The 15,010-nt window shown below is 31.3% G+C and overlaps 2 protein-coding genes across 2 annotated transcripts; both read right to left on the bottom strand.

Annotated features, from left to right (window-relative positions):
• Window positions 1–1,872: 1,872 nt before the first annotated feature.
• LOC134259485 (uncharacterized) lies at window positions 1,873–2,802 on the bottom strand. The gene has a single exon (XM_062742062.1). It carries the CDS (start codon window positions 2,800–2,802, stop codon window positions 1,873–1,875), a length of 930 nt encoding a protein of 309 aa, XP_062598046.1.
• Window positions 2,803–4,586: 1,784 nt separating this feature from the next.
• LOC134259486 (COMM domain-containing protein 4-like) lies at window positions 4,587–12,044 on the bottom strand. The gene is made up of 9 exons (XM_062742063.1): window positions 11,969–12,044; window positions 11,621–11,692; window positions 9,240–9,305; window positions 8,910–8,949; window positions 7,445–7,564; window positions 7,079–7,159; window positions 6,039–6,100; window positions 5,393–5,507; window positions 4,587–4,688 (listed from the first exon to the last, which is right to left on the bottom strand). The coding sequence occupies exons 1-9, from the start codon at window positions 11,969–11,971 to the stop codon at window positions 4,648–4,650; spliced, it is 600 nt and encodes a 199-aa protein (XP_062598047.1). The 5' UTR covers window positions 11,972–12,044; the 3' UTR covers window positions 4,587–4,647.
• Between the last annotated feature and the right edge of the window lie 2,966 nt (window positions 12,045–15,010).

Below are 15,010 nucleotides of genomic sequence, written 5' to 3'. Positions count from 1 at the left end.
GTACTATACCATGGGTTATTTTACCAGTACAAATAAAAGCTAATTACATGTATATAGTTTCAGAAAATTGTCTTTTCTCCAAAAAACAATCTTGTTTTCTCAATTTTGCGGTAATTTTAATTTCTATTGTTTCAATAAAAAAAAATTTTCTAGTAAAAATCAGTGATCAGTTTCAAAAAAGTTCTTACAACTAATACCCAAAATAAGTTGATCTTAACATTCTGCAAAATTTATTATTCTGTTTAAAATTGCTACGGTGATTTGATCTTTCTACTTTCTTTTTGAAAGATTTTGAAAAACTATTTTCAATTCAATGTAAAAAAAAAAAAACAGAAGAATTTTTCTTTACTTAGTCGAAAGATCTTTTGCAAAATGGGCTCTAGATTTTTACAAACTTGGGCAAATTTAGGAGCTAGGTACTAAATTTTGTAGAAAGAGCATGTTACAGTACGTATGTGAAGACTCTCCAAGTCATCAGGGCCTGGGAATAACTGTAATCTTTAAGGATATTATTCGTGGTGTTTTCCCTACACTCCCATTTTCAACTCACGAATTCAGAGTACCTTGAACAATTCCATGTAAAAAGATTATTCTTTGTACATTAAAGACATACTACGAGTAATAATGAATTCTTGTGAGAATTCATAAGACTTCATAAAGACATAATAAATTCATTCACCAGTGATAAGGTGTATATTCTAGGAATCACTGTTCTGTGTGTGTGGGTATACCAGGGCATTACCAATACATGTAGTTAACTCATTCTTCAATAATGGTGAATTTTTAAAATGTATTTCTTTCTACCTTATTTTCCAATAATTAAAGTGTAAGCAGATAGATTGATATTAATACGATTTGATATTGTGTAAGGATAAAGTATAAATAGTTTTATGAATGTGAGTTGAGGAATAAAAAAAAATATTGGTCATTGTTGTATTGCATTTAGGGGATTTCAATCACAGAAAATGTGACATTATTTTCGAATAGGCATAAATATATTGTTTCATTTAAAAAAAAAATCATTTCTGATGATATACGAGGGTTGTCCAAAAAGTTTGTGGACCATGGCGTTTATGTTAAAACAAATGGTTCAATATGAATCTTTTGTATATCAAAATATTTCTTATGAAAAAATAAATCAAAATGATTTAATTTTTATGGATGGAAAGTACTATTTTTGTAAAAATCGGGGTCTTTAAAGGTCGCGGATAGTGCGCACGGACCAGTCTGACGTTAAGCTAATTTCATTATATAACGTCAAACATTTGGATTTTGACTTAACATATGTTCATGGACACACACTTCATTTCTTTTTTTTATGGCGCAATGAACTTCCAAATGCTAGCAATAATCTTCAAGTATAGATTATAGTTAATTTAATTTTCAAAATTCAAATACTTAAGATATCATAAAATGATTATAGTCTCTTTATTTATTTTTCATAAAACTTTTATTGAGCTTTGACTTGTTTTATACAGAAAATATTCATTTAATCCGAACACCTTTTATCAGAGTTAATGTCATTTTAACCTTGGTCCGTGCGCACAACTTGCGATCTTAAAAAACCCCGATTTTACAAAAATATTACGTCCCATCAAAAAAATTAAATCATTCTAACTTTTTTTCATGAGAAGTAATTTGATATACAACAGATTTATATACAACCATTAATTTCACAAAAACATCATTGTCTACAAACGTTTTGGAGATCTTCACATTGAAAGATGTTTCTGATATCGACATTAAACTACTTTATTTTGAGTTCATAAATTATGAAAGAGTGCAAAAACAAAACTACTAATAAATTTCTATGGAATTTAGTAATTAAGTGTGTGATTTTGACGGAGTTCACAATTCTAGATTTACATATGTTTAGTTGTTTTCCTTCATCTGGAGGTATTTGTACACAATGACAGTAGAACTATCCTCACCCCCGACCATTAAACTGTCCTGGTCATCCAAAAAGAGAGCACGGGGTTTCTTCGGACATTGATCTGGTGGGAGTAAAAGGGACAGGAATTGACCATCCATGTCCAGCAGGTGGACGCTGGAATTATTTCTGAACAAGGAGCAATAGCTATTACACACCAAGATATGTCCCAGCCTGTCTGTACGGATACCATTAGGATGGAATGCAGACTGAGACTGGAGACCAAAGTAAAAGAACCGGTGCTGTCCGGATCTGGTCACCCCTACCACTCTATGGGCGGTATTGTCTGATGTACAGATGTCACCGTTGATGTTCTCTGTGATGTAGTTTATACTCTTGTAAAGGTTATTCCCTTTTTCATCTCTTTGGATCACTTGGAGTTTTTTCCCTTCCTTGCTGAATCTGGTCACCTTGAATTCTTTATTTTTAATCATCCCCACTAGCATGTCTCCATTGATGCAGGAGGAGTGAATTGCCCCAGGTTCCCACTCCTCACACAAGATTATTTTCGAGCTGGTCAATTCGCTAGTAACCTGGAAGATAGTTTTAGTTTTGGCAACTGTGAAGAGAAGTTTTCTTTCTATGGTAGTTGTGTGATAACCCATGGCATCTACTACGTTAGTAGTTATTTTCTTTAACACATTCCCCTCCTTGTCAAATAGGATGAGGTCACCCCAGCTGTTACTGGCCCAGAAATTCCCAGAGGACAAAACAGATAAATGAAAGGCTGGGTTACGAATGTTAATCTTTCCTTCCTTTTTCACATCAAATTTAATTTTCGGAGAAAGTTGAATATCGCACAGAGACTTTGTCCTTCTGCTTCCTGTTTCTCTCTCCTTGCTCAGCGGTGGAAAGCTCTGACTAAAATTCATTACTTCTTCGAGACGACGGGAATACAGTTCTTTTACTGGCCACTTAATTTCCCCAAATTGTTTTTCGATCACCTTTTTATCTTCTGAACCTTTAATGAATGTCGGTGCCGTTGTATGATCAGTTACGGTGTCTTAAAATCTTTCAGTATTTGCTAAAATAACAGCCAATGGAATTTTAAGTTTGGGCTTCAGGAAGCCCATAGCATCTGGCTTTATAAATTAAAAACAATTGAGGTGGCGCATTCTCTAGAAATCATGGCTTTTCTGTTTCTTTTAAATAATGATCTTTAAATATATTCATATTGTATCAATTTGAGTGAATGTTATTATTCCACATTTCTTAGTTTTGTTCTTTCTTATCAAAGGATGAAAACTTATTGAATATTTTTTTTTAATATTTTATCGTTTACGCAATTACGTTCGTAAAGGAGACAAGAAAACTTGAAGTATTTTTGTACAGATGTTGTGCTTTAATTGCCTAGTTTCTCGTTTTTTAAGGATACATATACATGTAAATATAAACAGCATATGTATTGATTACATCATTGTGTATTTTGTTTTATATCTTTTTTTTTCTTTCAGATTTACAAGAAATGACTGAATTATGTTCGTAACAATGACACAAAGATCCACAAGACTCAAAGTAGAAGACATAGGATATTTTCTCTCATTTGACAATTTACTTATCTGCATTACATTCTCTTTGAAAGCTGGTCTATTACTAGCTAGAAGTGAAATCTCTAAAAGTATCAAAGACAAGTGTTTGATTGTCTTGTTATTTTTTTTTTTTCTATCTTCCTTTTTAAAGCCTGCATTAAAGAAATCCATGTTACATGTACATACATAATTTCTCCTGTTTTGAAACTAGAAATAAAAATTGTGACTTTTTAAATAAATTCCATTAAATATAATATTAAACATGATTTCATCATACCTTATTGATTACATTATTTTCATATTTTAACAACTTGTTAATCTCTAGTAATATGTTACTTGCTTAGTGCTTATGTAAGTAACAATTTGCATTGGTAATCTTGGATATATTTTCTGATTATAATAGAATAAGGCAGAAATAAATTTGCAAAAAACATGTAAATAATTTGTTGTATTCAAAAAGGATTCACCAGAGAATAGCTTATTGATTTAAAAAACAGTCACTGTAGACACCAAGTTACGTACATAAAATTTCAGACATGCTTGTACATTTGGACACCTATCTCATCTTTAAGACTTTAGATTATCTTAGCCATCAATTTTTTTCAGAAACAGGAAGGTTACTGACTCAATTAATACACATAAATTATGAAATTGATTATTTTTTATAAAATAGCCCTTTGGTCACACATCTGAATTCAGTTCTGAAGCATGAGTTAGTTAAAACTTGATTAATTTGCATTTCATACAAGTGACAACTTATTGGATACATGTATCTTTTACAATAGACACAAATTTGAATTTAATGTTTATTGTCACTCCATGCTCAGTAATGTCTGCAAGTTTTTATAACAAATAAATTGAACACACCCTGTGAACAGTATAGTATTAACAATAAGAGAGCTCGTGCCTTATTAACAAAACCAAATTATGTTTCCCAAGTGTGTTTATTTTGTTAAACTTTGCACACATCTGGGAACACATACTGACAATCTCTGGTGAGTTTGTTTTGCTTTCCCCCATTTCTACTCTGAATTTTCTGGAATCAAATGCGTTTAAGATTCATTAATGCACAACAATATTTCAAATTTTGTTAAATTATTTATTACAATAATAAGTATAAAATACACATATCTAGTACATTGCACAATTTTTCTTAATAAAAACGTTTTTATCATATATTCCTGTATGTCACGTTAAATTTGCCATGACTGTCTCTGCTTGTTTAAGTTCTGTTGAGATAAAAGAAAATACATTCTTATAAAATATTTTAATTAAGAAAAATCATTCCAATTTAAAAATTCTTTCTTAAACTGCAAAAAATTACAATCAAGAATATAGACAATTTCCATCTATCACAAAAATTCATTTCTTGGTAAATATTATCTCAAAAAGTGGATGCCTGGATTGGTATATATGTTGACTTATTTGGTTGTAAATGATAAGAATAAAATATTTCTAAAATTTCAAGAAATTGTAAACTTTCTACAATGTTAAAGTTTCCGCCTTTATGCCTAAAACCACCCTTGTTAATCTAGTACAATTTTTTGTCACCGAAAATGCAAATATTGTGAAACTTTGAAAGAGAATTGAGAAAATCTACGCGTTTAAACAACATACTGTATACAGGGAAATTTTGCCCCCATTTTATTTTCGCCCCATTCGCCCTTGTCTCATTTGGGCGAATTTAAAATGGGAGATGTATAATTTCTTAAACAGAACTGTGAATTGGCGAATTTAAAATTGGGGAAAATTGTTAGCAAGTGTAAAAGGGCAAAAAGTAATACAGGATAAAATTAACCCTATAATATACAATACAGTTCAATTTACAGATGTATACATGACTCAAATTGTTACCATATTTTCAATATTTTGACAAATTTATTTGTATTTTCTGTCTTTAAAAATTTTTTTGTTATGTTAAAATTGTTCTTACCACTTAGAAGCACTCTGAATTTATCCATATCTACTGTGAAGGAGACAGGAGTTGTTGCCCCTGTGTCAGGGTTCCGTACCTGTAATCTCATCTGAACACATGGTTTGTTCACTTCCTGATAAAAAAATTCATATGATCATTCATGTACATGATCAATTTTTTTTAAAATTAATTTTAATACAGATTAAGGTATCTACATAGCTTTTCAATTTCCCTTTAATTTTCTATCTAATATACTGCCCTTCATGCAGCCCAAACACTTTTAAATAATTTTTTGACATTCTGCAAAGCTTCCCTTTCTTTTATCCCAAACAAATTTAACCCTCTTGTCTAAGATTTTTGTCCTTACTTCCTATCAAAACCCAAATATATTCCCTCCCTATCCTACCCGCTCTATACATGTATATCTGACTGATTTCTCCTCTTCCTACCCTGTCTCCTTCAGCTCATCATTTCAGATCTATACAATCTATATGGCACAGCGCTTAGAGAAATTGCGCTAGAGTCGCATAGTAAGGAGTTGATCTTTTAAGTTTATACTGTGAGTTCAAATCCCAGTGTGAGAAATAAAGACTGGTCCTTCAGATGAGACCGCACATGAATAACCCAAAATTCACAATAAACACAATACTCAGATTCCTCTGACCTTAAGTTCACTGGAGCTGAGGATATAATCCACTCTCCACTCCGTCTTCTCTAGGTGTGATACTAAAATATAACATCAAAAACCAATAAAGATTCAGCATAATTTCCATAATGTAAACAATTGTAGAATTATATGTATTACAGAAAAATTCTATTTATTTTCTTATTTTGATTGATAATTAAAAGATTAAAAAACCAAAAAAACTAGGGTGATGGAATCATATCTCAAGTTATTTGTTAGATCTCCACCAAAAGTAATGTAAATATGGAAATGTGTATGGGCAAACATACTGCTAAAAATTTATTACCCTGAGCTTCCAAATCACTTACATGTAAGACTTGTTTATATACTTACATGTAAGACTTGTTTTATACCTACTTCTAAGACTTGTTTTACACCTACGTTCATCTAAAATTTGTTTTGAACTTACATCTAAAATTTGTTTTGAACTTACATCTAAGACTTGTTTTGTACTTACATTTATGACTTGTTTTATACTTACATCTATGACTTGTTTTATACTTACATCTAAGACTTGTTTTATACTTACATCTATGACTTGTTTTATACTTACATCTAAGACTTGTTTTATACTTACATTTATGACTTGTTTTATACTTACATCTATGACTTGATTTATACTTACATCTAAGACTTGTTTTATACTTACATTTAAGACTTGTTTTATACTTACATTTATGACTTGTTTTATACTTACATCTATGACTTCTTTTATACTTACATCTATGACTTGTTTTATACTTACACCTAAGACTTGTTTTATACTTACACCTAAGACTTGTTTTATACTTACACCTAAGACTTGTTTTATACTTACATCTAAGACTTGTTTTATACTTACATCTATGACTTCTTAAGACTTGTTTCATACTTACATTTATGACTTGTTTTATACTTACATCTAAGACTTGTTTTATACTTACACCTAAGACTTGTTTTATACTTACACCTAAGACTTGTTTTATACCTACATCTTAGACTTGTTGTATACCTACATCTAAGACTTGTTTTATACTTACATCTAAGACTTGTTTTCCTGAGGTGTGTTTGAAGTTTGTCTGAGCTGTCACTGTATGATTTACACAGGGAGGTGGCGTGTTCTGTAAATCAGATTAAAAAAAAATTCCTATTTATCAATTATTGAGACACTGAAACCTAAGCACAAAAGGTCAAGTACAAGTTGCGATAATAACTCATGGCAATTACAACTAAACATATATTTTTTGGGTTGTAATTCTGAATTTGAGTTTTAGTTAGTTCCAAAGCTGATGTTATGCCTCTGGTTATATACCCTCTACCTCTGGGGGAGCCCCAGCTATTGAAGTTTATTGGAATCGTTCACCTTTGGGGATCTCTGGCTATTGGAGTTAATCAGAACTACCTACCTTTGGGGAGCCCCAGTTGCTGAAGTTCATTGGACAATGTCTCTCCATCACAGCTATATTTAGCAGCACTTGACAAGATAAAAGTCAAGGCAGCTATGGAAGCCTTTACATCTCCAGTCTCTGTAAAAAAAAAATGCACACTAAATCCTTTTTTTCTGGGGGGGGGGGGTATATATAAATAAATTAATGAGACTATTAATGACAATATTTGAATATATTAATATCAACATAAATGTAAACTTAAAAATGGAAGTTTTAATATGAGTCTATATTTCTATCCACGTTTTTAAACCATATCTTTTTGCGGCTGCAATTATGTAGACTTTTCTGATTTCTTTTAATCTACTGTAATATTTTCTGGAGAGGACTACAATTCCACAGCATTTCCTTTATGGTGCAAATATACATTGTGTATTTTTCAAATACGGGTGACTGCAGGGAAAATAAATTGTTTTTACATTCAACTTTCTGGTACGTCTAATACATTAATTTAAAAAAATGTCACTGTCACTGTCAACAACATAGCCAATTAAATGCAAAACCATGTAAAAGAAATCTGTGTGTTTACCATGCAGTCACTCTCCTCAGAAGCCAGGGGATGACAAATCCCAATGCCCGATGCTCAGGGCTAGTGAATTTTAGGGGTGGGCAAGTGAAATTTTATCAACCACTTGCCCGCGGGCAAGTGACTTATCAAAAATAGAATTTATTTGTAGGCCATAAATTAAAAGCTGGGCATGGGGGCTTGCTCAGCATTTGTCTTCCTATTTTTTGAAATATCTATAAATATAGAATTAGTTTATGGTAGGGCAAGCAAAAATTCAGGTAGGGCAAGTCAATTTTGACCATGTACTTGCCCTTGGACTAGTGCCTTAAAAATCTATTTGTCAGCCCCTGGAAGCCATGACAGTTCTTGTGTGATGTACTGAGACTTTCACTTAAAATTTAGAATAACTTAATAGAGCAAATGTTGGTGTTTATCAATGATTGCGTTGACTGGTATCACTAAACATCAATAAAAAAACCATTCCATGTGCTATTTTTTCATAAACAGGGATAAGGGAATTTGTAAAAGATCTGCTCCTATAGATCCTGAATTCTCATTGGCTGTCCCAAAATAAAATTGATCAAGGTCAGTTTACATGGCAGATGAATTCAACTTATGATGTTGACATAAATGAATAATAAACAATATTTTGTATATTTTTGGATCGATTTATGTCTTGCATAACTACATTTTTGGAGGTCAGGTAAAAAATGTCAATAAAATAGAGATTCACTGAGTAAATAACTCCAGCACTTGCACCATAAAATAAAACACGGAAAGTTTCTCCAACTAAGATTCAAGTAAATTCTAAAGGGTAAAGAACTGTACTTTTTATTGTGTTTTTCTCAGTATTGAAAGATGGAAATTATACAATACTCTCCTGAATGATTATAAAATAAGTGAAAACTATCTACTTACCAAATTTGGCATCCTGTGTTATTTTATAAACCTTTTCATACTGAAATGAAAGAAAAAAACTGTGTGATTTGAATGCATATAACTAGGTGTACACAATTATCATGATTATTCAAATATTAATTTTTTTTAAAAGGATACATAATTTTTTTTACTTTCCAAAAATTAATGGATTTCCGAAATGAAAATTATAGTTATATATGTTTCTTCATATGCAGTTGACTCATGTTACATAAAAAAGTGAACATTCAAACACAGCAGGTTGACATATATAAATAATTTACATATTTTTTGAATAATAGTCTTAATTTTCTTTAATCACAACAAACTTACATCGATGCCCTCTGATAGCATGTCTTTGATAACTTGTACACACAGTAACTTCATCTTTATTGAAGTCTGAAAAAGAAAAGTTTGTTAACATCAGATCTACGGTATATATATTGTGTGACTGAATATACATTGAATTACAAAAAATGCTTTCCTTAAATCTAAGTTTTTATTTTATTTTACTGAACACAAAATGTGAAGTTTCTCTGTGACAAAATACCATACATCATTAATATAAATCAGTAGAAATATTTACTCATATATTTAATTTATCTCATACGTGTTGGTGATACAGGCCGTTGGATAAACTTATGCTTTATCAACGGGTAGATGCTTTATCAATAGCACTTCCGGTTTTGACACGAACCCTCGCTTCAAGATTTTATTTTATTGAAACTTTTATTTGTGAAAATTGTTGCCCTTATAAAATGAATGATAAAGGGTAGCAATATCGTTAAAAGCAAGATGTCAAAGAAGTGTCTTATTTTATCAAGGAACCCGTTGGCTATTTGAAGACAGATGTTACTCCCCCCCCCCCTCTTAGATCGTTTTCGGAGAAAGTAAAGCCTACATGTACCAGTTAAGTTGTTGTTATAAGACTCCTTTGACATCTTTAACAATGCTTTCTTATATTATACTACGTATGCCTACCTAGTAATGTAGGTGTAACTTACCATGGATCAGCAAACAATCTAGACAAAGTCTAGGCCCCTAGCCTTGCCTAGCATGATTTGTACTGCCATCGTAAAAAGAGTTGATTTTCATGATCCCCATAGTCCTAACAACTTTCAGTCAGAAGTTCGTTCGATGTAAAGCTCCAGCAATTTTCACATGATGTTTTCAAAGACACAGATAGCAAATATTCTAAATTTTGAACTCGATCTACTTTCTCTCGACGCATGTAAACATCAACGGTGCTACTTCATCAAGTTATACGTCATCAATTTGATTTTGGCAGTCATTCATGTAGTTTCGCAGGGGAAGTCTCAAAATTTTGTTAAAACGAAAGTCGTATGAGATAAATAGAACATCTATAATTGTGTGATTTGATATTGGCTTTATCCAACTCGTTGAAATGGTGTATATTCGCTCGGCAAGCCTCGCGAATATATACACCATTTCAACTCGTTGGATAAAGCCAATATCAAATCACACAATATAGATATCCTCTATATATTTTGCTTATAAACTGTGTGGAAAATGTAATAACACGATGTATTACAAAATGTAATAACACGATTTTTTGATTATTGCATTTTGTGTTGTTACATTTTGCGTTGAGATTAAGCAAAAGGCAAGAACGCAAAACGTACATGTAATAACACACTTTTTGATCAGCAAGATTGCGTACAATTTTCAATAGAATATTGGCAGATGAAAAGTTAAATAAAACAAAAGGGGGAAAACGATAGATGCAATTTCTTACAATCAATGAATTTTATAATATATTGATTTAATTAACTTGTTGGGGGGGATGACCAGTGTGCTTTTGCTTTTTAATGGCCAAATGTAAAGAAACTATAAAAAAACCTATTCCTGTGTACTGGCAGATGCAAATATATAACGGGGAATTACAAATTATATTTATTACACTTATTTACCACGTGTACAATATAAAAAAATTGTCGAAACCCCAAAACAATCGCTCCACAAAAAAAAAAATATGCCCACTTATACATTATAAGGAAGAAAGGTATGCAACTCTGGTTTGTATACGTTGTACCCCCACTGGTCTTTCTGAGTTTAAAAACATGTATTTATTTTATTTCAACCTAAAATGTCGATTCACACCGTCTCTACATATATTTCTGTCTTCATCCATGCTATCCGATTAACTCCGCATCTCGTAAAATTTTACAATATCTCCTTAAACAGTATTCCAGTTCAGAACTTTGAAATTTCCTTAGGTAATCACAAAAGTGCATAGAGAATGTTTCACTTATTAGGATAACGTCCGAGAGAGTTTTTGCCTGACGTAATAATCTCTCTCGGTGTTATCATACATTTTCAATGCACTTCCGTTGCTTTTACTTAGGGAAATTTCAACGTAAACAAACCGGAGTGGCATACCTTTCTCCTTTATGATGTATAAGTGGGTATTTTTTTTTGTTTAGTGATTGTTTTGGGGTTTTGACAATTTTTTCATATTGTACACATGATGAATAAGTGTAATAAATATAATTTGTGAAAAAAATGTCCAATTAGCCCCGGGGTTGAATATGGGGGGGGGGGGGGGGGGGGGGCACAAGTACCTGTGATTTTTTATGGGAGAGGCCTATCTAAGTTTTTGAAACTTGCTCCCAATCCTTTTGACATATTGTCAATAAAATATTTTCAAAACATCATTTTTTTAATCTTTACACAATCTTCACTGAGTTTCTTACCATTTTTGACAGAATACTGATTTCAGCCAGAACCCAGTCTGGGCAATCCAGGTCTCCGCAAAATCGGAATTTCTACAAATAAGATTAAATGGTACGCTAAAATTCATCAGCTAATTGTGAAAATGATTTTATTTAATAAAATACTCATCTTTGTTGCATGAATGTGTATGTTATAAACAAATGTTTACTTTCACTTCAATGAAAAAGCGTTTATACCATGTTTACCTTCTTTGAACAAATGAACACGAAATAATTTAGCACGGAGACATTATTTTTGTGCGGAAAAGACTTTCCGAAAGTAATCTTTTAAACCAAAAAAATATCAACAATTTGCCCAGAAATGCTTACCATTGTTAGAATTCAGAAGGAAATGTTTAATATTTTCCACACAGAACGCCCCTTAGAATAACGAAATCAAGTAGGAAGTCATTCACGAAAACTAATTCACGAATCTGCACATACAGTTTCCGGAATAAGATTGGTCCCAATACGACTTTTAAAATGTCTTTACCTATGTTTTCTATTTTAGAAGTAATCAGTATCTATATAATCGGCAAAATAACCGGGGGTGTTCCTACAAACATGTCTTTTAAAATCAAAATCGGATACTGATTTAACTGACATCATGCATGAAACTGTTTTACATATCTTTTTAAAAAAGGACTTAATTTTAAAATTTGAAATGAAAAGTGCATGTACGTATGGACTGTTTTAACATGTGACTGTATTTTCTGAATTTCTTACTTTTTTATATGTGTAAGATTGTTTTAGTCTTTCTTTTATTTTGTAGATTGTTATAATTATCTATGTTAAGCGCTTTAGAGTTCACATAAGATAGGGCGCGATATAAAATACTACTTTTTTATCTTATTTTTTTTTCAAGTTGTTATAATATTGATTTTTGTTTTTTTAATTTTCAAACATTAACTAATGTGAGTTAAAAAACCGGGGGGGGGGGGGGGGCAGGAACAACTTTGCTCTTAGTACTTTTAGTAGGGGGCTTATCACATACAATATATTAAAAGGGTCAGATCCATGGGACCCCTTGTGTAGTGATCTATGTGAGTGGACCAAAGTATCTGATTTTAATGCATATAATGTACTCTAAATGAAATTTGTCAGAAGGGAACGTAATTCTCATTTATATGTTACAAGCATTAGAGTTTAATTCTCTTGAGTCTATAAAAATCTTGTTTTTATCAGAGAATATGGTTGTGTACATTGCACGTAAATGGCAATGGCAGTGACAGAATTGTAATTATAAATGCAATTTAAACGCAATATTGTTTCAAATTTATGCAAAATTGTAACGTAAGTGCAATATTGTAGTGTAAAGTAGTGCAATATTGTAATGTAAATTTAGCTGTGGTTAAGGGGGATGTACGGCCACCTTTAGTGCAGTGAGAACAAAATGTAAACATTTTTTCAAATGGCTAAAGTACATTATATTTTTATCAAATTTTAAGTCTTTATGATAAAGATACAATAAATATACATAATTGAATGCATGTTGTGCATATATAATCTATACTTTTGCAGAAAAATGCTTTTGATATCCTCCTTAGAACTGCGCAGCTACAGAATTCAGCAGAGCCTTAAAAAATCCAAAAAAATACGCAAACTGTGCATTAATGTTCTCTCTACAACCATTTGTTGAGAAAATTTCTACATTTTGCACTTTTAAATGATAATTTTAAGTTCAAAACAAGGTATAGTTGTCTTCAAAAATAGTGTAAAGAACCCTGAAAGTAGTTCATTGATAGCAGCACGTGGTCTATTTTTAGCACAGAATTTTGTTTTCAAGACCTCTTCTTACTATGGAGGGACATAACAATCTTTAAATGTAGAAGAGAATTACAGTTGCAAAATATTTCAAATAATATTTAACGCTTTTAAAAGAGGAATTGTGTTATAGTGTGGCTTGAAGTAATTTATTTAGTATTACATGTATTATCGAACAGTTGTTAAATAGTGTACGTATTGAAATAAACTCTTTGATTCCAGGTAAGGAAAAAATGAGCACCATCAAAGTTTAAACTTAAGAGTTTGTAAGTTTGCCACAGATAACTTATAATATCTATCAAAAGATTAATTATCAACAATGAAACACAAAGAAATTAAACACATAAAATCTATATGAAAAACCTTGCGTTAGTATCTATTAGTACCAGGGGTGATCAAAAAGTTCTCGAACTATCTCTATATCTACAAAACCAAAATTTAGATTAGAAACAAATTTGGTGCACTCTCAAGTTCTATAAATAGCATATTCTGAATAAAGTTTTGCTCACAATGTGAAAATGAAGTCATTATGCAGGTACTTGTGACGAAAAATGGTTGTCTCAGTGGAACTCATTCAACAAACGACTAAAATATTTATGGTATATCTTAAAAATGCCTCTGAAGTAACGTATAAGAATTTGTTCATAGTTTATTAAGACAAATGACTTCCTAATAATTCAATCTATGATTGGATATATCGTTTTAGTGAAGGAAGGCAGATGGTTGAATATAATACTTGTTATGTTGAAAGCAAGTTTGAAAAGGGTTGTGTTTTTAATTAAGCAATATGCTATCAAAGACCTCCAATTTACACTTTGAAAAATACTTGAATATTTCAACAATAATATAACTATCAAATACCTAAGATATCGTTTACTTTTTGATCACCCCCCCCCCCCCCCGTATATACTCTGTCTAATAAACTTTTACAATTTTCATTACAGCGGAGAAACATTTGAAAAGGCATATATTCAAAGTGGGTTAGGAGATAAAAAAATTTTTTTTATTTGCCCTTTTTGTCAAAATTACAATTTTACAAAGTAAAGAAAAAAAATCAATATATTTTATGTCTTTAAAATGACGTTTGGTGGACCTCCCATTTATTGGGTCCTAGTTATAGGTGGAAAAAAAATTCCTAAAAATAAACAAATTTGTTGACGGAAGAAAAAAAATATATCGTGTTATTGATTAAAAAAAAATGAGTCGGGCCATTTCTAGGCAGTAAATCGGGAGAGGGCAACCAAATAATTTTATAACAAATGGTCTTATAAGGCTAGTACATGTTTCATCACATATTAAATGCTTTTTAATCTTTAGCACTATTTTGAAAAAAAACATATTTTTGTTTGGGCGATGATAGACATATGCAATAAATGGACCTTTCTTTGCAAACATTGTGCTTGCTTCTAAATTTCAACACAATATATTTTATCAAGCTTCGTATGTTCATCATTACAACGTTGTCAAGTGAGGTAAAACATTACTTACATATATTTATATATTGGTGACATATATACCAACTTTTCGAATGTAAGACATGTAATCACAATTTGTTTTCATGCACCGCATATTGTTTAACAAAATTGCTGCTCCTCCTTGCAGTATTTG

Source organism: Saccostrea cucullata, unplaced genomic scaffold (assembly GCF_032062105.1).
Source record: "Saccostrea cucullata isolate Sc308-1 unplaced genomic scaffold, CSIRO_AGI_Scuc_v1 ctg12113, whole genome shotgun sequence".
Lineage (NCBI taxonomy): Eukaryota > Metazoa > Mollusca > Bivalvia > Ostreida > Ostreidae > Saccostrea > Saccostrea cuccullata.
The sequence above is the reverse complement of the archived record's forward strand: the minus strand, read 5'-3'. Positions and strand labels throughout refer to the sequence as shown.